This window comes from Garra rufa, chromosome 2, assembly GCF_049309525.1.
Source record: "Garra rufa chromosome 2, GarRuf1.0, whole genome shotgun sequence".
In the NCBI taxonomy this organism is placed as follows: Eukaryota; Metazoa; Chordata; class Actinopteri; order Cypriniformes; family Cyprinidae; genus Garra; species Garra rufa.
The window spans coordinates 39248100-39274232 of NC_133362.1; the positions used below are offsets into that span (position 1 = coordinate 39248100).

At 35.1% G+C, this 26133-nt stretch overlaps 1 protein-coding gene across 1 annotated transcript in view; it reads right to left on the bottom strand.

Moving 5' to 3' along the window:
- LOC141325945 (protein quaking-B-like) overlaps positions 1-26133 on the bottom strand; it is a 193714-nt gene that overhangs the window by 77997 nt on the left and 89584 nt on the right. Inside the window, exon 4 of the mRNA XM_073834664.1 lies at positions 24745-24887. Within this exon, the coding sequence (XP_073690765.1) occupies positions 24745-24887 (143 nt within the window). The remainder of the gene's footprint in view (positions 1-24744; positions 24888-26133) is intronic.

A 26133-nucleotide genomic window follows, 5' to 3' on the forward strand; every position in this document is an offset into this window, starting at 1 on the left:
ACAGGAATGATTTATATTTTAAAATATAGAACACCATTTTAAACTGTAATAATATTTTACAATATTAATTTTTTTTTGGCCAAGTAAATTCAGCCTTGATGAGCATTCTTTAAAAATATATTTAAAATCTTACTGATAAATATAACGCAGAACAAATATCGTTCTTCTTTAGCACATTATGAATGAAGACTGGAGTAATGATGCAGTAAATTCAGCTTTAAATCAGAAGAATAAATTACATTTAAACATATATTTAAATAGAAAACATAATTTTAAATCGTAATAATATTTCACAATATACAAGTTTTGTGTCAAATAAATGCAGCCTTAGTAAACATAAGACACTTCTTTTGAAAGCATTATAAAATCGTTTGCATGGTAATCTTGCATTCATACTTTTAGATACAAATAAATAAAAGTTATATACAAATATTATATAAATAATACATTTATATAAGTTCCAGGTTAATATGCTATAAATTTGAGAAGTTGAATGGGATTTTGCCTGGAACTCTTTTTTGTAGTGAGAAATAATGCAGTAATGTAAGATGGACCTGACCTGGATTTGACTGGATTGAGAGTGAAGAGGGTAAAAAGGGTAAAAATGTTATTTTCTCACAAAAAGTTGTTTCAGGGACAAAAAGTAGATTTCAATATAAAACGCACTGATGAATCAGCCTGAGTCATCCAGATCAGGGACGTTTATTAAGAAAATAAATGGGGTCAATTTGGATTACCAAATAGGACAAAAACTGTTTTGAGAATGCGAACGTTTGATTCTGAAAGCTTACACTCCCATTTCACAAACACTGCTGGCGTATATCCCATTAGTCTGTCTCCCAAAAAAGACAAAAAGCAGGAAGTGAAGCCGCCACACACAGACTTTACGTCTGCTCAAGCACAGCGCACAGCAAAAGCGTAAGTGACAGCAGCGTCTCGCCTACCTGAATGGATGCAACACTTCCCCACCTCTCAACTCACCGGCTGTCACCCGAAGCTCTCCTATCAAACACACACAATCTCGCTCTCTTGTACCTGCGCCTTTTGTGTGGGCCTGCTCCTGCTGCGCGTCTCACAAAGCTCCTTTGATGCTTTGATGAATGTCTGCATGCGAGTGTGTGAAGAGGGCTGTGTGAGTGTCTAGGTGTGTTCTCGTAGAGAGTGACGAGAAGAAAAGATGAATTAAATTTTCATCTTCCTCGCTGTCAGGTGATGTCAGGGCAATGGATGGAGGCCGATGCGCCGAACATATTTGCTTGCGTGAATAGGTTAGCTTGAGATGTGTCTGTTTGTGTGGGAGGTGCTGTCTGTGTGATGCTGAACAGAAGTGAGGATGCATGGGCCACTGTGAACTAACTAAAGTATGTCAGTGTGAACTCTTAAAAATAAAGGCATCAGGCATCAGTGATTCCATAAAGAACATTTAACATCCATGGAAAATTTACATCACACTATTAAAATGTTCTTCTTTTACGCTTTGTTCAATAAAGGATCTTCACTCTTAACAAAAAATTTCAAAATATGGGGTTTTCACAGTGATGCCATTGAAGAGCCAATTTTTTTGGTTCCTCAAAGAACCTCTCAGTGAGCAGTTCTTAAAAGAACCAATATTTTCCTAGTGTAAACATTTTATTAATTAAAAGAGCCTTTCAAGGTTCTTTTTGGCATTCACTCTTAAAAACAAAGGTTCTAAAGGGTTGTTTTTGCAGAGATGCCGTAGAAGAACCATTTTTGGTTCCCCAAGGAACCTTTCGGTGAACAGTACTTAAACAAAAGCATTTTGAAGAACATTTTTCGACTTTAAAGAACCTTTTCTGCATTTGAAAGGCTCTATGGATGTTCAAGATTCTTCATGGAATTATCAATGTGCCGAACCAAACAAGATTTCAAATTTTTTGGTTCCACAAAAAACCTTTAACATGCACAGAACATTTATATCACACTCAAGGTAAAGGTAAATGAAGAAAAAAATTGGCTCTTTGAAGAACTGTTTACTGAAAGGTCTTTTGAGGAACCCATAACGGTCCTCCATGGTATCACTGTGAAAACCCCCATTCATTAAGTAGAGTGTGGCGGCCCGCCACAGTTTCATAATAAACCGAAAATATATTCATAATAGTCATTTTAACATAAAATGTCTTTAACGTTGTGTTTCGTGCCATCGCTTTGGCAAAGTGTCCTTCAAACGAACTAAGCGTAATTATGGCGTTATCCTCTCATCAAGTCTGTTTGCGCTGCTTGTTTCAAAGCGAAACGCGTTTAATTTATTTACTCATTTATTTTACAGTGAAATTGTTTTACAATATATGGCTATAATAATAATATAAAATTGTTGTTATTATTATTATTATTATTATATTCTAATTTGTTTGGCTTCCAAATTCACCAGTGTGAGTTTAAATTAGACTGAGACACTAGATTTGAAGAAAAAATGGCTCTTTTAAGCTTTGTTCACTGAAGGTTCTTCACTCTTAAAAATAAATGTTTTAAATATAGGGTTTTCACAGTGATGCCATTAAAGGACCAATTTTTTGGTTCCTCAAAGAACCTTTCAGTGAAAAGTTCTTAAAAGAACCATTATTTTCTTAGTGCGAAGAACAATTTTATATATCAAAAGACCCCTTTTCAACTATATATATAAAATAAAATGTCAAATGGAAAGGTTTTATGGATGTTCAAGGTTCTTCATGTAACCATTGATGCCAACCACAAATCTTTATTTTTAAGAATGTTGTATCGCTGTAAAAAAACATTTTTAGAGACCTTATCTTTAAAATATTAGTCTACACTCTTAAAAATAAAGGTTCCAAAGAGTTGTTTTTTCAGAAATGGCAATAGAAGGACCATTTTTGGTTCCCCAAAGAACCATTATTTAGTGAACAGTACTTAACATAAGCATTTTGAAGAACATTTTAAAAATCTAAATATTTTTCGACTATAAAGAACCTTTTCTGCATTTGAAAGGTTCCATGGATGTTCAAGGTTCTTAATGGAACCATCAATGCCGATAAAGAACCTTTATTTTTTGTTGATGGTTCCACAAAAAACCTTTAACATCCATGGAACATTTATATCACACTCAACTTTTAGATTTTTTAATTCATGTGAAGAAAAAATGGCTCTTTTAAGCTTTGTTCACTGAAGGAACCTTTAACATCCATGTAACATTTACATCGCACTCAAGGTTCTTTATAATGAAAAAAGCCTCTTCAGATTATTGAAGAAAAAAATGACTCTTTTAAGAACTGTACACTCAATAAGACACTTTTCCCACTATAAAGCACCTTTTGTCCAATGGAAAGGTTTTATGGCTGTTAAAGGTTCTCTATGAAACCATTGATGCCAATCACAAACCTTTATTTTTAAGAGTGTTCTGTTGTATCGCTGTAAAAAAAAAAAAAAAAAAAAAAAAAAAAAAAACCTTTTTAGAGACTTTATCTTTAAAATATTAGTCTACACTCTTAAAAATAAAGGTTCCAAAGGGTTATTCTCTGTGGTATCAATGTAAAAACCATATTTTTCTTTATGGATAGTTCTTCATAGAACCATTGATGCCGAAAATGAACCTCTATTGTTATGGTATCACTGTGAAACTCCCCTTTAGGAAAATTTATCTTTAAAAGTATTAGTCTACACTCTTAAATATCAAGGTTATTTTTTAGCATCGATGGTTCCATTAATGGAACTTTCCGTTACACAAAAGGTTCTTTATAATGGAAAAAGGTTCCTTGGATCACTAAAATGGTTCTTTTAAGAACTGTTCACTGAAAGATTCTCTTTCACCCAAATGTTTCTTCAGTGGCATCACTGTGAAAACCCCTTTCTGGAGGCTTTATCTTCCATTAAACCATTTATCTTCCATTAAACCATTTCTGTGGGTCTGTTGAGTGATCAGGGTAGCAGTTGCGTCCTCAGTTGGGTCACAGTCAACATTCTCTTCCTTTTTAAATCCCACTCAACCCTTCTCAACACATGCTGGACCACAGGACCGAAGACAGTTTGTTTGGTGAGCATCTTGGCAAAGCAAAATACATTACATTTACGAAAGGGACGTCTCTCTTGGCTTAAATGGATAAGTCTACCCAATTGGCATTCATTCTTGTATGACTTATGACCAATCACAATGATTTTTAGTGAATAAGATCTTAAATTCTGGTCAGTTCCTCAAACAAAACTGTCATATGACTTCAGAATATAGTGCATGAGTCATACGGGATAATGTTATAATATTTCCATGGTGTTTCTTTTCTACTTTTTGAGGCTGCAAAGAATCAGGTCATTGTATGCCTTCATGGAATGAATGTTCTTAAAAAATATGTTCTTTTGTGTTTCACTGAAGAAATAAGTCAGCTTTGGAACAATATAATGATACATAAATGATGACTTAAAGGGATAGTTCACCCAGAAATGAAAACTCCGGGTCCTGTGTCTGCAGCACCGCTATTTTTACTATGTCCTTACTACCTTTTAGGGCCTTGAACGTGTCAGTTGTGTCACTGTCTATGGAGGGTCAGAAAGCTCTTGGATTTCCTCAAAAATATCTTCATTTTGTTCCAAAACTGAACAAAGGTCTTACTGGTTTGGAACGACATGAGGGTGAGCAATTAATTACCAAATCTGAACCCTTTCAAAGTAAAATTCCAAAATAAATCCCAACATACAAATGTATCATAATTTACTTCTGCTCATTGTGTTCCAAACCTACTTTTGTAGGTTTTTCTTAAAAAAAAAAAAAAACACAGCTGAATATATTTCAATGAAACCACCAGTCCATCAAAGTCCATTACAACAAAACTATGATTCTTCAAAAAGTTCATTAAAAAAAATCACATCCAAACATTAATCAATGCACATACATAAAGCACATAAAATACGGTAAAAATAAGCTTAAACATGCTTGAGAGATGAAGAATTAGATTACTTTTACAACGTCTTTATGAACTTTTTGAAGCAACAAAGTTTCGGTTGCATGAACTTTCAAAAGAAGGACAGAAATGACCTGTTTTGAAGCTGCATGAAAGTCTCATGGGTTCGGAATGAAAAGAGGATGAGTAAATCATGACAGAATCTTCAACTATCATTTATAGAGCACTACACTTTTAAAAATAAAGGTGCTTTAAAAGGTTCTTCACAGCAATGCTATAGAAGAACCATTTTTGGTTCCACAAAGATTACCATTCAGGCAAAAAGGTTCTTTAAACAACCACCTCTTTCTTAACTTTTTATAATCTGAAGAACCTTCTTTCACCGCAAAGAACCTTTTGTGAACCTGAAAGGTTCTTCAGATGTTAAAGGTTCTTTATGGAACCATTTAGAAAAAAAGTTCTTTAAGGCATCCTGAAGCACCTTTATTTTTAAGAGTATATTTTCCATATGGAGTTGGAACATATAACACTTCCATTAGTAATTCTTAATTCTTTTTCACAAAATCTAAAACAAAATCAGATTCTTATTTATCTCTTGTAAGCAAAAGACCCCATTCTTCTCATCCTTGTCTTTTATACAGTTTCTGAAGAAATCTCAACAGTGCTCATATTTACTGCGATTAAAAGGCAGAGATTTGACAGCTCTATATTCTGTCAACAGTTTCATTCATTTTATGCCTACTGAGGAAAACAGCAACATCTGTGACAAAGTTGACACTTGAAACTGAGAACTCCATGAAGTCTCTTGAGAAAGAGTAACCTCAGAGCAATAAAACCTCCTCTAGGTTCAGTTAGCAGCCCAAACCACCACAGCAAACCACAATCCACACCATTTCTAAATTTAAAACATTACAAACTGTCTGATCGTTTCAAGCCATTCATAAATTCAAACATGAGCGCTAGCCGTAATCATATCACCAGGCCTTTTCCCCACTAAAAATTCCGTCTATATCTGGAAGCGTGCGCGGAAAAGCAACGGCTAAAGACAGCTTGACTTATCTGCCTCATTGGTGTACACCTTACCTCAGCTCTTTAGTGCTCTGGCACCCAAACCAAAAGCCACATAAAAAAGCACCGGGCTTTAATGGAATCTCTAATATCTGCTGTTCAAGGCTGGGGCCTATTTACTCATTCTGCACAGTGGAGATTAAGTGTGTTTTCCATCAGCTACAATAAAATAGGCAGCGGGGACATAATTAGGGCCGTTTAAGACAGAGCGCATGCGAGTCTGCCAGAGACCGGGAGTGATGGCATTATCTTATGAAGATAAACGAGTCGGCTCTGGTAATAGGCAAATTAATTATTGCATGGCTTCTAATAGCACTGCGCTCTGATTCCCTGCTGCAGGATGTCTTTTGTTTTCATTATTGTGCAGGACAAGGGGAGGGGAAGGAGGGTGCATCTCTCCTCCGAGAGGAAGAGAGACGTCTAACCGCGTGTATGCTTCCATATCTACAACACTTGATCTCAAATGTTTTATCACAGCTTCCTGTGCTGATGATCCGTGAGTGGTATTGATTGGCCGAGTCCCTTGAGGTTGTCTAATTTCACTCTGTTTGAGTGTGTGTGTATGCTGGGTTTATGTCCACCGGGGTTTATGGAAGCGAGTCCAAATTACTTAGACATTGCATTGCTACCAGCATTAAAGAAATTCTGAATGGGTATGAAAATTCTCTCATCATTTCCTCACCTGAATGCCATTATAAACCCAACTTTCTTTTCTTCCATGGAACACAAAAGCTAGTAGTTGTTTTCCTTGCAATTACAGTGAATGAAGATTTAAAAAAGAATGGGAAAGCACTATAAAGGTATCGTACAAGTAGTTCATATGACTAGAGGGCTATTTGCCAAAGCTCCTGAAAGCCACACAATAGCTTTGTGTGAAACAGACTGAAATTTACACAATTAGTCGCCTCAGCTACACTCTTAAAAATAAAGGTGCTTCACAACTTTTTGTTTCAGGAAAGTGAAAGAAGGTTCTTCAGATTATGAAAAGGGAAGAAAGAGATGGTTCTTTAAAGAACTTTTGACAAAATGGTTCTTTGTGGAACCAAACATTGTTCTTCTATGGCATCGCTGTAAAGAACCTTTTAAAGCACCTTTATTTTTAAGAGTGTACAGGAGATGAGAAAATTAAGAGTTAAGAACGAGACGTATGTCTCCATTTGTTCTCCTTTTAATCTTCAAAAAAGGAAAGAGAAAAAAAAGTTTGTTTTCTGATTTTCTGTTTTCTGGTACTTACTGATTATGAAATATACTATGATACATATTAATTTTTTAAGCAGAGGTATGTGTATGTCAGAGTTAGCTATTTTAAAATATATAAAACAAAAAAGTCCCTATTTTTTTAAAGGAAAGTAATTAAATCAATGAGTGGATTGAGAGTGTTTAACATAAAGAACATAAAGAAAAAACCTTATGAAAATGTTAATACTTAATGTTTGTATTTTAATTTATATTGGTTCCACATATATATATTCTTGTTTTTAAAAGAAGTCTCTTCTGCTTTTATATTTTAAACATAAAATTTTGAAATATATATATATATATTTATTTAAAATAGCTGTTTTCTATTTGATTATAATTTAAAATATCATTTATTCCTGTGATTTCAGCTTTTTCAGATTTTTAGCATCATTACTCCTGTCACATGAACCTTCAGAAATCATTGTAATATTCAAAAACTGCTCAAAAAACAAATATTATTATTATATTGAAAATCAGCTGAGTAGATTCATTAACAGGGGTTTGATGAATGGAAAGTTCAGAAGAACAGCATTTATCTGAAATAGAAATCTTTTGTAACATGATAAAATGTCTTTATCATCACTTTTGATCAAATTAAAGCATCCTTGCTAAAAAAAAATTAAAAGTATTAATTTCAATAATTTCTTTCCCCTTCAAAAAATACTGACTATTATAATGTTGTATAATGCAAATCAGCATATTCGAATGATTTCTGAAGGATCATGTGACACTAAAGACTGATTTGATCACAGGAATAAATTACATTTTAAAATATATTCAAATGGAAAACAGTTATTTTAAATAGTAAAAGTATTTCAAAATTTAGTTTTTTGCTGTACTCTGAATTAAATAAATGCAGACTTGGTTAGCAGAACAGACTTCTTTAAAAAAAACATTACAAATCTTACTGTTTGAAAACTTTTGACTAGTAGTGTTTATATATAAAAATACACATTTATATAAATTATTTTAACAAAATCTTTTTTCTGGAAAAGAAGGAAATTATACACCAAACTTAAAAAAGTAAATTAATACTGTACATGAAGAATAAATTAGGAAAAAACATAAATTAAAAACATGTTCATCAAATTAATTGTATTCAAGTAAGTATGGAATTGGTGCATTTACTTTCTTCTCATTACTAGTCTCAAAGCACAAAACTTAAAGAAAATCTATGAACAAGGTACAACTTAGTCGTACAACCTAGTCTAATTTTGATGTAATGGGACACTTCAGATGCCTTTGACTATTTGTAATGATTCACATAAAACATCAGATTGATTGAATTGCATTAAAACGGTCGTGTTTTACCTTTTCTTCAGACATTTACATTCAAAGAGAAATGTATGAATTTGGCATTTTATCAGTTGTGGTTTGAATTGAATCTATAACTTTGGCATTGCTAAAGCCATGAAAGCCTGAAAAGTTAAACACCAGCTAGTAGTTATAAAGAATCTAGTGTTGACTTTATGTTTCAATTTAAGCAAGAACTTTCTTGGGCTGATGCAACCCAACCCTGCGGTGTTGAAATAATACAGAAATCTGTCCTATGTTTTATAGACTAATAATGTTACATGCTGTGAGTAACAGGTGTTTCTGCTGAAGCAGTCCTCTGATGCTTGTCTCTGTAAATTATAGGACATTTGTTAAACGCTCCACCTGGATTTCACTTAAAAATAAATAATTTTGCCCTTAGGTCTTTCTCGGAGAAACTTTCTATATGATTGGCCCAGAACTGTCAAAACATGATAAAGACAAACAAGCTCAGGTGTCTTATTAAAGCAACTTGATGAGACATCAAGTATTAACCCTGTGAAGTATCACATTTGATACATCAGATTTTTATGGCTCATGCAGAGAGAATATAGAGCTTAAACTCAGAAACACTGAAGTTTTTTTCAGACAGCCAAACTGAGGAATAATATAAAATTTGGTGCTGTTGCTATTTACAGTTGAAGTCAAACGTTTACATAAACCTTGCAGAATCTGCAAAATGTTAATTATTTTATCAAAATAAGAGGGATCATACAAAACGCATGTTATTTTTTATTTAGCACTGACCTGAATAAGATATTTCACATAAAAGATCCTCAAGAGAAAATAATAGATGAATTTAATTCAAATGACCCTGTTCAAAAGTTTACATACAGTACACTTGATTCTTAATACTGTGTTGTTTCTTGAATAATCCACAGCTGTGCTTTTTTGTTTAGTGATAGTTGTTCATGAGTCCCTTGTTTGCCCTGAACAGTTAAACTGGCCACTGTTCTTCAGAAAATTCCTTCAGGTCCCACAAATTCTTTGTTTTTTTTTCAGCATTTTTGTGTATTTGAACTCTTTCCAACAATGACTGTATGATTTTGAGATCCGTCTTTTCACACTGAGGACAACTTAGAGACTAATATGCAGCTATTACAGACGGTTCAATCACTCACTGAGGCTAACACTCACTGTAGGTAACAACACAGTATTAAGAATCAAGGGGATGTAAACTTTTGAACAGGGTCATTATAAATTCAATTTTCTCTTGTGGACTATATGTAAACGTCTTTTATGCGAACTATCTTATTCAGGTCAGTACTAAATAAAAAATTAAATACGTTTTGTATGATCCCTTGCAGGTGTATGTGAACTTTTGACTTCGAATGCATATGGCCAAAGTGAAAAAGATGAAATTCTGATAGCTTGAAATTCAATGAGCTCTTTAGAACAGTATAGCAGACTACTTACATAAAATCCATAAACATATCAGTTGTCTTTCTATATCTCCCAATAATATGTCATTGTAAGATGATATGCTTAGTTTTGTGTTCAAATCTCGGTAGTTTTTATTGTGGGGTCAAAAGTTATAAAGCAATGCAATAATGATCGAGCAATGAACAAATAAACATTCCTCAAAAGCCTGATGTATATTTGATACCCACATTTTAACATTATTTTATGTATGGATAATCAAGTAAATCGTTGCTTCAGTCCAGCAAAATATGAAAGCAGTAGATTGTGTACAACCGGTTTTCCAGCAAAGTTATAAAGAATAATCATTATAATGTCCAGTTTAATAAATGACATTTTGTATAATCGTTAAAAGAAACATATCGTATTTCTGTATATCTCAATACACTGATGCCATATTGTAATTGCAATGGTGTCTATTTGGACTCTTTGATATGGACTGATGTTCAGGTGTCCGTGGTGGCTCTGCGGCCATCAGGAGTGACAGCCGGAGAGGGAGGACCCGAGGCGGCCGGCAGGCGTAAAGCAGAGGGCTGTGGTGGCGTTGCAAGCGCTCATCATGTCCTAATGAACCCTAATTAACCTTCATTAGCCGCGAGGTGATCCGGAACGCCGCTGCACCTCTCCCCTGTGTCTGTTATTGTTTATTATCACCAGAGTAATGAGAAGACTCACACACCAACCGCTGCGCCTCACCTCAGCTCACCGCGGGCAGAGCCGTCAGTGTGTATGAAAGTGCTTTTAGGTGGAGGACAGGAGAAATGATTTTAGCCTGTTTAAAAGGTTACGTACTGTAGGTGTTGGAATCTATAAGCTTATTTCACAAGACGTTCGGCCTTATTGAACCTGTTCATATCAGAAGCTCGCAGCCCACTTTCATCAGACACCCAGAATTAGAACAAATACAGATTAGGAGTTAAATATTTACTATGATGGGGATACAGTTTGATCTGATATTTGCCAAAATATTCAGTTTGATTTGATGATCTGTGTACGATTAATTAGTACTTTCAAATATATGCTGAGAGCAACTGAGAATAGGTGAGGAATTTTAATTTGGATTAGAAATACTTTGAGTATTATGATAATAATTAAGCCATTATAAGTGTAAAAAAGATAATTAAGTAATTATTAACAGGATGCACACATTTAAAAAATATTTTTACTTAGTCTGATGTGATAATTAATAATTTAGGCTTATTTATGAAGCATTTTGGCCAGTGTGTGTTTCCAAATATCCAGCCAATTAAATATCATACAGTACCAGTCAAAAGCTTTTAATGATTTTTGCATCTAATGTCTTTTTTGCTCACCAAGCCTGCATTTATTTGATCTAAAGTACAGCCAAAACAGTAACATTTTGAAATATTTTTACTATTTAAAATACCTGTTTTCTATTTAAATATACTTTAAAATGTAATTTATTTATGTGATTTAAAAGCTAAATTTATAGCATCGTTACTCCAGTCACATGATCCTTAGAAATCATTCTAATAGTCTGATTTGCTGCTAAAAACATTTAGTAATATGTTGAAAACAGCCGAGTAGAATTTTTTCTCAAATTTCTTTAATGAGTAGAAGGTTTATAAGAACAGCATTTATCTGAATTTATCATACAGACCATAGATATATATACGTAGATACCTCATTGGACCGCTCCAAGCACGTAGATGCGTCCGCCATTTTGGAACGGTCCACTTGACGTCATTCACCATATAGAAGATTTGCAGACCAACGGCTGTGCAGGACTGTGGCATTTCGAATATTCAGTGATTACAGTCAATTACATAGAGTGAATGACGTCAAGTAGACCGCAGTGAAATGGCGGACGGCTTACGTATAACGGTCCATAGAAACAGTCGCTAATGAGGCATCTACGTATATATATCTATGATACAGACTCCAAGCATTTGAATGGTATAGTGTATAATGTTACAAAAGCTTTTTATTATAGATAAATGCTAATCTTTGGATCTTTCTATTCATCAAAGAATCCTGAAAAGACAATGTACTCAACTGTTTTAAATATTGACATGAATAAAATGACAGTAATAAAAACAATAACAGCAAATCAACAGAATGCTTTCTGAAGGATTATGTGACTATGAAGACTGGAGAAATTATGCTTAAAAATGAGCTTTGATCATAGAAATAAATTACATTTGAAAACATATTCAAACAGAAAGCAGTCATTTTAAATACTACAAATATTTCACGATTTTACTGCTTTTGCCGCATTTTAGATCAAATGCAAATTGCAGGCTGGGTGAGCCTTCTTTAAAAACATTAAAAATCTTACCATTCAAAAACTTTTGACTGGTAGTGTATGTATTACGTTTATGGTGCATATTAAGTATACACTACAACTCTAAAGTTTTGGTTTTAAATTCATACTTTTATTCATCATTAACGTAACCAAAAGCGACAGTAAAGATTTTTGTAACTGAATAAAACTTTCTATTTTAAATAAATGTTGTTCTTTTTAAACGTTCTATTCAGTAAATAATCAAAAACATATCAGCAGCAGATGTGTTTTAAACGTTGATAATTAATAATATTAATAAGAATGTTTCAGCAGCTATTTTGAATTGTAATAATATTTCACAATATTACTGTTTTTACTGCATTTTTGATTAAATAAACACAGTCTTGATGAGAATAAGCAACTTTTTTTCAAAAATAGAATAAATAAATCAATCTTCCCAACCCCAAACTTTTGAACAATAGTGCAAGTATAAAAATGTATATTTATGCAGTATAAAATATGCTTTGTCCTAAAAACCTAAAAATGTACTGTGTGGCTTCATCAAAGTAAAAAATATACTTTCCATAATTCTTAAGACTTTAGTCATTTCCCAATCTTAGACAACACAATGTAAAATTCCCTAATATTTCTAGCTTTTCCATGACCGTGGACACCCAGTATTAAAACCCCATAATCATTAAAGCATTTTTACTTCTGTAATTCTCAAAACTGCACAGTGAGGTCAGACAGTCACACACATTAACACACACCCATATTCACACAGAGATGAAGTCATATTAATCAACACCAGCTGCTGCAGGTACGGCAGCCAATACCCCAGTTAACGTCCAGTAGTTTTGCTTTCATTAAGCCCTCATTCAGTTCTGAGTTATGGGTCCATCCCATCAGACCCATTTAATTAAAACAATGACTCCTGGAGAGAAGAAGGGCAGTCGGCCAGATCTTCAGCCTGGCAGGACCAACCACAAACACACACGTGCTGAACACGCTGCCCTTTAAATCCATATATACATGCAGCCGCAAGGACACGCTCATAAAAACTTACTGAACGCAACAGTCTTCCCGAAATAGCAGCGTCTCAGAGTGGCACAGCGCTGGTCGAGGAAAGTGAAACTATAATGTATTGTTAAACACCCAGAGGACATGCAGGAGCAGGCAGACTTCAAAATATAAGGAGGGAAACAGCAAAAACTGCCATGAAAGTAAATTCATAGACAATATCTAGGGATTTTAGCCACGGCAGGACAGAAAATCGCAAACGGCGTCGCTTTAACATCTCAGCGGTTTCTCCTAGACAGTCATTAGGATTAATAAAAGTCCCTTAAATTCACAAAATGACATTCTCTAGAGTTTAAAATGAGATCTTAATGTCTCAAACTACACTCAGATCTGAAATCAAGTGAGATTTTATAAATTAGAATTAAAAAAAAAAAACATTTTCAATTAGATTACTCTTCTTTGTCTGAGCTACAAGATTAGATTAATAACATTTTTCTTATTTGTGCCTGTTTTTAAAGGATTTTAATGAAACAATGTCAGAAAAATATGCTCTGAGCATAAACATTTTCATTTGTAATACAATCCACTTTCTATCTACATTCCTCTTGATATTAATATATTTTTCAGACAACAGAGCAAACACTATGCACACATTCAGTCAATTTAAAACATATAAATTATATTCATTTTAACATTACATTTCTATAAATATCAAACTTAATGCTATTTATTTTTAGAAAAATACACACTACCATTCAAAAGTTTTTTTTTTTTTTTTTTTTAAAGAACTCTCTTCTGCTTACTAAGCCTGCATTTATTTCATCCGAAATCCAGCAAAAGCAGTAATATTGTGAAATAGTTGTACTATTTTTAGTACATTATTTCAGTACTTTTGTTAGGGATATTTTTTTTTTTTGATGAACAGAAAGATCCACATATCAGCATTTATTTGAAATAAAAAGCTTCTGTAACATTATACATTTTTAAACAGAAATTATAGAAATTAATACTTTTATTTAGCAATGATGCTTTAAGTTGGTGAAGATTAAAGACGTGTAATGTTAAAAAAGATTTCCATTTTAGATTAATGCTGTTCTTTCTATTCATCAAATAAAGCTTAAAAAAATCTACTCAGCTGTTTTCAACATAATAAAAATAATAAATGTTTTTTGAGCAGCAAATCAGAATATTAGAATTATTTCTGAAGGATCATGTGACTGGAGTAATGATGCTAAAAATTCAGATTTAAAATCACAGGAATAAATTACATTTTAAAAAAGTTATTTTCAATAGTAAAAATATTTCAAATTTGTAATGTTTTTGCTGTTCAAAAACTTTTGACTGGCAGTGTAATTAATACTTTTATTCAGCAAGGATGCATTTAATTGGTCAAAAGTTACAGTACAAGACATTTAAAATGTTACAAAAGATTTCTGTTTTCAATAAACGCTGTTCTCCTGAACGTTCTATTCATCGAAGATCCTGAAAAAGTCACGTGACACGGAAGACTGGAGTAATGATGCTGAAAATTCAGCTTCGCAACACAGGAATAAATTACATTTTATCATAGTAAATGTAATAATAAATTGTAATAATATTCCACAATATTACTGTTTTTACTGTATTTTTGAGCATAACAATCACTTATTTAGTCAAATGTTACAGTAGCTGATGTGTGAAGTTGAGGAGAAATTACTTCATAAATCCACTGAAAGTCACCAAAACACCAGTTGATTAAAAGTAATCTACTGTACGCACTTGTTAAAGGAAGGGAAATCAATCTTTCAGCTCATGTTGATCATGATTAATAATCTTTGATACTTGCTCATCCTGACTGTAGACGAGTTTGACCCAGAAAAGGACACACTGGGAGAAATGATAGATGACAGCAGCGGTTCAGTTGCTCACACGCTCAACAATTAAAAGCTTTGTCCCCACCAAGACCCTGAGCTGAGTATTTATAGCGCTCTTCCTCCATGGCCAGGTGTCTTTTCCCTAACATTATCTCCCTCCCTCACACACACAGACACACACACACAACAATAACTGTAGATTTGTACCTTGGAATGAAAGCCAACAATCATCTCAAGCAGCAGCAGCAGCGCTCTTCTAGGACGGCTGTCTCTCCCAGCCTAATAACATTGTTCAGCAAATCGGAACGGGTGCGTGCTGCCGGGAGAGGGGCGACACAGCACGAGTTTGAAGGAGCAAATTAATTTCTGTGCCGCTGCGTGCCTGTCTGGGAGACGAGTGTGTGTGGGGTGCTCGGGGTGCGTGTGGGGCCGTTCCCTCTCTTTTATCAGGCGGGGCAGGCCGCTGTTCCTCTGCCCCGATTCCCCGACCTCATCATAGCCTCACATTCATCACCGCCGCACGTCCCAGGCTGCTTATCTTCTTCACTCTTTCTTTCACGCTCTTCCCTTCATACTATACCTCATCTATAAATCTATCATGTCATCCTGCCCCTGACCTGGAAATATCAGCGGCCGCCTGCGACAAGATAATTAGAGATTTTTAAGCCTGCTGGGGCGAATGGTGTGGATGCCTGTGCGCACATTGGGGATCATTCATGAAACGGGAGCAGAGCAGATTGCTGCATTTTTGGTTATAAGCTAAAATTAATGGCTTTATATTTTTCAGTTTTGTGATGATACTTAATGTATACAGTACACTACTGTTTGCGATCAGTAAGGTGTTTTTGAAAGTCTCTTATGTTCACCAAGATTAGTAAAAGCTATTATATTGTGAAATATTTTTACTATTTAAAATAAAGTTTTTTTCATTTGAATGTATTTTAAAATATTATTTATTCCTGTGATGCAAAGCTGATTTTTCATTGAATTTACTCTTTTTTTTTAAGGTAAGTGGTTGCAATCAATTTATTTTAGCTACATTTGAATGAAGTAAATTAGTTTAGTAACTTTCAACATTTTTTAACTTAAATGCAGCTAAAATAAATGGATTGCAACCTTACCTTAAAAAAAAAAAGTAAATTCAATGAATTTTTTTTCAGTGTAATATGCCGATTTGCTGCTCACGAAACATTTCTTATTATCAGTGTTGCGACCAGTTGTGCTACTAAATATTTTTGTGGAAATCATAACTTTTTTAATTAATAGATAGCTCAAAAGAACAGCATGTATTTAAACAATAAATCTGAATGTTCCAGTCTAAAAAATTTGAATGACTTTACTCTCACTTTTGATCAATTTAATACATCCTCAGTGAATAAAAGAAGTTTTGAACAGCAGTCTACAGTCAAGCCAAAAATTATTCAGACACCAGATATCATTTCTAATATTTTTTACTAGTGGGTGCAGGACACTAAAGTTCATTAATATAAGTGAGAATAGCAAAATAAAGTAAACTGTGACATACAGCGGGGAAAATAAATATTTGACACATCAGCATTTTTATCAGTAAGGGTATTTCTAAGTGGGCTATTGACACAAAATTTCCACCTGATGTAGCCATCAAGCCAAATATTGAATTCATACAAAGAAATCAGAAAATTTAAGTATACAAGTTGAGTCACAATAAATAAACTGAAATGACACAGGGAATAAGTATTGAACACACTTTATTTAATACTTTGTAGAAAAGCCTTTGTTGGTGATTACAGCTTCTAGACGCCTCTTGCATGGAGAGACCAGTTGTCTGCATTGCTCAGGAGTGATTCTGGCCCATTCTTCCACACAAATGGTCTTTAAATCTTGAAGGTTCCTTGGACCTCTTTTATGAACTTTGATCTTCAGTTCTCTCCATAGATATTTGGTCAGGTGATTGACTGGGCCATTCAAGCAACTTGATTTTCGTTCTTTGAAACCACTTCATTGATTCATTGGCCTTGTGTTTGGGATCATTGTCTTGTTGAAATGTCCATCCTCTTTTCATTTTCAGCTTTCTGGTAGATGGCAGCAGATTTTTATCCAGAATGTCCCAGTACATTTCTCCATTCATCCTGCCTTCAATAATATGAAGTCTGCCAGTACCCCTTGCTGAAAAGCAGCCCCAAACCATGATGCTTCCACCCCCAAACTTAACTGTTGGTATGGTGTTCTTGGGGTGGTGGGCAGTGCCATTTCTTCTCCAAACATGGTGTGTAGAATGACTGCCAAAAAGTTCAATTTTGCTTTGATCTGACCATACTATAGTCTCCCAATAATCCACAAACTTTAACCAAGCCTCAACATGCTTTTTGTTCAGCAATGGAGTCTTGCGTGGGGAGCGTGCATGGATGCCATGGCGGTTCAGTGCCTTGCTTATAGTATTCTGTGAAACAACAGTATCTGCTGATGCAAGGTCTTCCTGAAGTTCTGCCCGAGTGGTTCTTGGCTCTTGGAGAACTCTCCTGATTATTCTTTGGACTCCTCGGACAGGGATCTTACGTGGAGCACCTGATCGTGGTCGGTTTATGGTGAACTGATGCTCTTTCCATTTGCGGATAATGGCCCCCACAGTGCTCACAGGAACATGGACTACTACTACTTACTACTAGTAAAACTGATAAACATTTGGGACCAAAAATTATTTAGACATTTTGACCTGAGCATGTTTTGCTTAAGTGTTTTTCTTTAATTGCAAATGTGACTTTTTTACACCACAGAATAAACAAAAGTAAGCATTGCTTGGTAATTGGTCAACAACCTATTGATAGTTGTGTAAATATCATTATACTAATAATTTTTGGTTGATTGTAATCCATTACATATTTTTCTATCAAAGTAATCTGACATTTTCAAGATGAATTTGTTCTGACACAGTTTATTACCATTTTCTAAACTATAGTGAATAAACTGTGGTAATGTAAGAAATGTTGAAGGTGCCTGAATACATTTTGGTTTGACTGACTGTATCTAGATATTCATGTATTTACTCTAAAGTCAAATTTACCATCATTTTGAACAAACAGATGGAGATTTAAAACATTTAAATGTAAACAGTAGGCTACATAGTAAAATATTGTGCAAATTAATCCAAATTTTAAACTGTTAATCACTGATATGGACGGTTAAAAATAAATCATGGATATGAATCAAAGGGCCTGTTGACATCTGGTGACTTCATATGTTTTCTCTAATCGGATATCGATTGGATTTGCTAAAATGGTTCCATTTACACGTGGCCTCATAAATGTGTCTCCGCAAAATGAATATAAATCTGATCTTGAATTCTCATGCTATATGCAAATTCACATCAGAGTTTACATCAACGAAATCAACAGATATGTGACACTGGACCACAAAACCAGTGTTAAGTAGCATGGGTATTTTCGTAGCAATAGCCAAAAATACATTGTAAGGGTTACAATTCGATCGATTTTTCTTTTATGCCAAAATTCATTAGGATTTTAAATAAACATTATGTTCCATGAAGATATTTTGTAAATTTCCTACCGTATATATATATCAACACTTAATTTTTGATTAGTAATATGCATTGCTAAAAACTTCACTTGGACTACTTTAAAGGCAATTTTCTCAATATTTAGATTTTTTTTTTTTTGCACTCTTTGATTCGAGATTTTCAAATAGTTATATCTCAGCCAAATATTGTCCTATCCTAACAAACCATACATCAATGGGAAGCTTTATTTAACTTTCAGATGGTGTACAGTATAAATCCCGACTTTCAGAATAGCAATAGAATAGCAAATGATCTTGAACTTGCACGCAACTGAATGGTTTCAGCTCTCTGCCTTGTAAACGATTCCTAATTAATGTCATTAACATATAAAAAATCACCAGTCATCGTCCAAATCCTTTAATTTAGAACAGCAAGCTGCAAGAAAAGCTTACATTTTCAACAACTTCCAGTACTCCGACAAGAGAAAGTGTACGTCTGCTTGGACCCTGACGTGACGCTAAGAACTTTTCCACATCAAAGCCAGTTTTTACAATTATGAGCATTGGCGTGGATTTAAGCGTAGATACACTATAAGATCAAATCTGAGCACGCTTTATAAATGAGGCCCTTGGTCTTTTCACGATCAGAGAAAATGTATGAACAGGTGTAAACAGGCCCAAATTTACCCTGATGTAAAACAGAGTGCTCTCTGCCTTGTAAACGATTCCTAATTAATGTCATTAACATATAAAAAATCACCAGTCATCGTCCAAATCCTTTAATTTAGAACAGCAAGCTGCAAGAAAAGCTTACATTTTCAACAACTTCCAGTACTCTGACAAGAGAAAGTGTACGTCTGCTCGGACCCTGACGTGACGCTAAGAACTTTTCCACATCAAAGCCAGTTTTTACAATTATGAGCATTGGCGTGGATTTAAGCGTAGATACACTATAAGATCAAATCTGAGCACGCTTTATAAATGAGGCCCTTGGTCTTTTCACGATCAGAGAAAATGTATGAACAGGTGTAAACAGGGCCAAATTTACCCTGATGTAAAACAGAGTGCTGCTGAATTGCAGCTGAATTGCTGCTGAAAAACATCTGAATGCTCTCAAAATGTACGAATGGGGTGATTAAAATATAGTTAAATGTAAAAATGGCTTTACAGGTGACAAAGCTTCCATCTTGTGAATTAGGCCCACATAAACGTCAAGGTATACCTGCATGTACACGTATACACACACACTCACACAGCAACCATTTGAGAATGATAATTGGCATCTTTTGAAGAGATGCTGTGAATTTAATGACTAATAGCTTAAAGTTAATGATTGTCCAGAGGGGGTCTCCAGCAATTAACACGATTCCCCTCTCTATCAGATGTCTGCTGTGAGAGATCGAGGCTGTTTGACCTCAGCAGAGGAAATACTGAGATTACTCGCTCCCCAGAGATGTGTAAAGGTGGAATATTTTAAATATGCAGAGACAGCTCATACATCTGTTGAGTCCCCTGAAAAGTGTTAATGCTATTTACGCTATTCAGTATCAAAACAACCAGCCTGACACAGCAATACTGACTTTAAAATTGGCAGGAGTTTGGAACCAGACCGAGACCCATATTTTTAGCGGTCTTGGTCTGGTTCCAAACAACTCTGGTGCGGTTCGATTGAAATATGAACACGACAAGAACCAAACACTTTTAAATGAACCAAAAACAGGAAGTAATGACAAGATTGGACGCTATGGTTTCAGAAAGGGAACACGCGGTGTACCCAAAACAAAATGAGCAGAGGGCAAAAGTGGAGCAACGAGGAGGTAAAGTGCCTTTTAATAGCTCTTTGTGAGTTCACAGGTGGTAAAAATAAAATCATCTGCACTCAACAATGAGCGAGTTCCATCACCAAATATACATCATTCAACCCGACCAATCAGGTTGTGAACGCATCACTATGCCTTTAGGTTTTCGGGGAAAACATTTCAGGATTTTTCTCTATAGTGGTCTTTAATGGTGGCCAATGGGTTGAAGGTCCAAATTGTAGTTTCAATGAAGCTTCAAAGGGCTCTACACGATCCCTGCCAAGGAATAAGGCTCTAGTGAAACAATCAGTCATTTTCTAAAAAGAGATTAAAAATTATATACTTTTTAACAACAAATTTTGGAATAGCTCAACCTCTCGCATTATCGTAGTCACATTGGAAAGGTCAGGCGTGACATAGGCGGAAGTACCGACCCAGTGTTCACCCCTCAGGGCGTTGGGAAGGTTACGTTACAATGGCCGCCTGCGCCTGCCGGCACGTGGTCTTGTGCGTAACGCTGCGTCAGGGTCGTGGCCTGTTCCATGGGTCTGTTCCCAATGTAACGTCGAAGTGATTCGACTGAAGGGGAACGTCTAGGTTACGTAGGTAACCCTCGTTCCCTGAAGGCGGGAACGGAGATGTTACATTCCCCTGCCACGCCCCTGGCGTCGCGCTGATGCCGGCTTGACTCGGCTCTTCAGCGAAAACCTGAATGAGTGGTGCGCCGCCATCTTATATACCCGTATGTACGGGGGAGTGGCTTGGCATGCAAATACCACTCACCAATGTTCATTGGCCTTTTGAATAAGGCTCAGAGATGATTGGTCTCTCAGGCGATTCCCAATGTAACGTCTCCGTTCCCTCCTTCAGGGAACGAGGGTTACCTACGTAACCTAGACGTTCTGTATCTTTAGGTTAGCTGTCAAAAATGCCAGTGTGAATGCTTTGTGGAATCAGGACTAAATGTATAATTTTCCTTTTAAAAATGAACCAAACGAACTGAACTACAAGTGTGAACACACCCTTAATCATCCCCATGTCATCCAAGATGGTCATGTCTTTCTTTCTTCAGTCGAAAAGGAATTAAGGTTTTCGAGGAAAACATTCCAGGATTTTTCTCCATATAGTGGACTTCAATGGTGGCCAATGGGTTGAAGGTCCAAATTGCCTTTTTCAATTTCAGCTTCGAAGGGCTCTACACGATCCCAGCCGAGGAATAAGGATCTTATCTAGTGAAACGATCTGTCATTTTATATACTTTTTGACCACAAATGCTTGTCTTGTCAGCTGGGATCATGTAGAGACCTTTGAAGCTGCATTGAAACTGCAATTTGGACCTTCAAGCCATTGGCCACCATTAAAGACCACTATATGGAGAAAAATCCTGTAATGTTTTCCTCAAAAACCTTAATTTCTTTTACATCTTGGATGACATGGGGGTGAGTAAATCATCAGTAAATGTTTATTATGGAAGTGAACTAATTCTTTAACAGTTTTTCATGGAACCATTGATGCTAGTAAAGAACCTTTTCAACAGTCATTATTTTAGCAATTTTGTTAAGAGACACTTATGGTGCAGAAATTACGCTTGACATCAACAACATAGGCTCTTTTATGTCTTTTTTTATTATAATATGAGTTCTAGTCTCTATAGATATGGAGGACTCCACTGACACTGAGGGCTATTTAAGGACGTCTCTTTTATTGCTCATCCTCCACCTCCTAATGAACCCAAACTCACTAATAATGATCCTGGTTGTCCTTCAGACCAGCAAGGGCGGCCAGAACCCCTCACACACACACATTCATGAACGATAGCCTTTACTGCAGTGCTGGCTAACTCTCAGACTTTTAAGAGCAGGAGCTAAATTACCCACAATGCTTCAACAACCGCAGACAGAAAGCATCGTACCCTTGAAAACTGCAGTTGTAATTGAATATAAAATGAAATTAGCTTTTTATAAAGTTCCAGTATTATGCGCAAGAAACAATAAAATATTAATATTATTAATGCCAAGCATGCCAGAATTGCAGCTGCGATGACTTTCAAATACCCTCTTATACGCTCTCATTGTGTGCGTTTTATAGACCAAACAAGTGTGTCTGGCCACGTAAACAACGCTATAGGTTAAAGCATGAATTAGTCAAAAACATGCAAGCGCCACTGCATCAGCACTGTTATCTCCCGTAGGAAATAAAAGCGCATAAACAGCCACTCAAACCAGAAAACTTCAGCAAAATGGAGGGCTCTAATCCCAAACAGTATTTACGCCCCTGCTGGAGAGACTCAATTAGTGCTGGCCATGCAGGAATCAAGCTGGGATGGAATAAGTTAATTGGTATCAATCAGCTCTGAACTCGACCGATTCCCCAGAGCCGGGTGCCTTAGGCAAGCAGGATCTGACGGCGATTGCTTGAAAGATTTGTTAACCACCGACCGGGTTGTTGGTGACGCGCTTGAGCGGCTCTGACTCAACACAAACGGGAAAAGCGAGGGAGAATTCAATGTCACCCCTGTTACTAGAGATGTGCAAAGACTTACAGAGAGCGACAGGGGGTAGGATACTTCTTTCAGAAAAAATTATGCAGGGGAACGGCTGGATTTAATGAAAAAGTTAACCTAAAAATTAAAATTTTGTCTTTGCTCACTGATTTTTTTTTTCTTCAGGGGTAATATAAAAGAAGATTTTATGAAAAACATCCTTGCTACATGGTGAGTACACTTTGACATACTTTTAAAAAGAGAACTTATTATGGAAATGATACACTTTAAAATAACTTTTTTTGCAGAAAATATGGTAACATTTTATTTCAGGATTTCTCCTGTTACACGTTAAATGTGCTTACTTTTATAATAACAATTAATTATGCATAATTACATGCAAGTAACCCTAAACCAAACCCTAACCATCTAGCAAGTACATGTAGTTAATTAATATTAATACCGAAAAAGTATTATAGTTTAAATTTATACTAATTGCAATTAGCTGTTCTTAAGAATGCTTTTTTTTTTTTGACCCACTTATGTATTACTTAAGTATCTTTAATTTGACATGAGGGTAAGTGACAGAATTTTCATTTCTGAGTGAACTATCCCTTTAAGATTTGAAGTGCACTATAAGTGCACATTCAGTACATTTAAGCGCACTTCTTTTTCACAAAAGAACTATTTTCCATATAATGAAAGTAAATGGGCACTGGAGCTGCATGTCAAGCTCCAAACTGACCAAAGAGCACCTTAAATTGAGCCTCTATGACTATATAAGTCTTCTGAATCTCTACAATAGCTTTGTATAAAAAGCACACACTCTTAAAAATAAAGGTGCTCCACGATGCTATAGAAGAACCTTTTTTGTCTAAATGGTTCCGTAAAGAACCTTTAACATCTGAAGAACCTTTCTGTTTCTCAAAAGGTTCTTTGTGGTGAAAGAAGGTTCTTCAGATTACAAAAAGGTAAAAAAGAGATTTAAAGACCTTTGATTGAATGGTTCTTTGTTGAACCAAAAATTGTTCTTCTATGGCATCGCTTGAAGATCTTTTAAAGCACCTTTATTTTTAAGAGTGTACTAAAATGTGACTAAAAAAGCCTCCCTTTGTTTGCTCACATCAAATAGCAGAACTAGACGCATCTTGTCATGTTTGACATCAATGACATTTTTGAAAAAAACTGAAATTATGCATAAAAATGACAAATCTTTCCTTATTAATTTTCATTCTATGAAAACAGGATATTTTTTAATAGGACGAAGAAATGTCATACAGGTTTGGAATGACATGAGGGTGAGTAAATGATGATAGTGAACTACCCCTTTAATAATAAATAAAGTTTCAAATGAAAAACTTAATCTTGACGGTGACACTTAAAGAACTAAGGCCAAGAAAAAAAAAAAAACTGCTCAGACGCACAGTGAATTTATACTGCTCAGACGCACAACGACAGTCGACCACAAACCATCAGCTTAATAACGCAATAAATTAAATGGACTCATAAAATGGACTCAAACACTTTGTGCAACCTCACTTCTTCAGTACGTCTTAATGAAATCAATATACTGGACGGGGGCCCATGTCCTAATGCAAGGAAAACTAGATTACATCGACTTGTATGTCTCAGTAATTAAATAAGGGCCATACTGAGCAGCTGCACACAGTTATTTACTATTCCATTTACTCATTGAGCTTCAGTAAAGAGCCTGTGTGTGTATGCAGACATTTACTTGAAATCATTTTTAACTGACCTTCAACTACTGCCCGAGACTAGATCATGTGACTGAAAGGTTCTCGGGATGCATTTTTAATCAATCAATTTTTAATTTAATGAAACAAACAAACCCATGCGCACTTGCAAAAATGCTATTAATCATTTAAAACCCTGTGGTGGAGCTCTAAGTGTATTTGCAGTGTGAATGGGGTTTAGGCTTGAGACTCACGTCAGGATATTCCTTAACAGGCACATAGAGTTTCTCTTGGAGTTGAACGATGGGGCCGATGGCGTCCGGGAGCTCGGAGCTTCTCTTCTCCGTGCTGCCGTTTAACGTGTCGTTGTACATGTCCTTTCGTACCCTGCTGATCTCTGAAATAAAGAGAAACACACGTACTGTGAGTTAACTACTGTACATCAATCAGGATGCAGACTGGGCAAGAACAGCATTACAGATATAGCGACAGGCTATATGCTACATTTCCTTTACCAATGGATTACATGCACTTTAATATGGCAGTAGAAGAGTGTAAATGCTCCTTAAATGCTCTCTTAAAGCTAATGAACCATTCAGTATGTTACAGCGTCTACAGTCACACAGCGTGGTTTAACAGTAGAGCATGATCCTGCATTAAGAGTTTTGTCTGACAATATGGTAATCAAACAATTTAGGGTTGATTATTAAACATTATACCACGGTTCAGTCAAATATATGTGACATAATTTCTACCCTTTTGATCGAATATTGTGCAGCAAACATTATTAACAGCTTTAACTTGTCAATGCTGGCAAATGACCATGGTATAATCAGAATAATGTACGGCTAGCTGTGCTTACTTAAATATACTCTAACGGGCCTCATGATTCAATGTTTTCAGCAGTCTCAGAGAAGTGATTTTTTTATTTTTTATTTTTTGGAAATGTGGTCTTACTGGATACATGGCATTATTCCATGGTATAATCAGAATAATGCACAGCTAGCTGTGCCTTAGATTAAATGTTTTCAGCAGTCTCAGATGAGTGTTTTTTTTTTTTTTTTTTTTTTTGTTGTTGTTGTTGTTTAACAAAGTGCATGGTGAATGCAGGACAATCCAGATTCACAATATTTTCACATTTCAGTTACTGTAAAAAAGAAAACTAATGAAACACAAAGGATCACATAAAAGGCCCCTCTGTCCAAATAAAAAGTTAGCTCAGAAAATGTAAGAATGCCATGTAAAGGTAAAGTTATGACAATAAACATGTGACTATTGTATATTGAAATGGAATTTTATTTATTTAAAGGCTGCATTTATTTAATTAAAAAATGCTGTAAAATGTTTAATATTATGAAATATTACTATTTAATATTAAATTTCTTTAAACATTTATTTATTTTATATATTTTAATACAGTTCAAAATGTTATTTATTCCTGTGATGCAAAATTGAAAGTTTAAATGACTTCATTTTTCATTCATTAATTAAATTTGAATTTATTTGAAATACTTTTTTTAACACTGTAAAAGTCTATACTATTATGTATGTCATGTAAGGTAACTGTGATCTCTTTCTCACAATTCTTTTTTTTCCCAGTTACGAGTTTACTTTTTGTTTTAGAATTGTGATATAAACTTGCA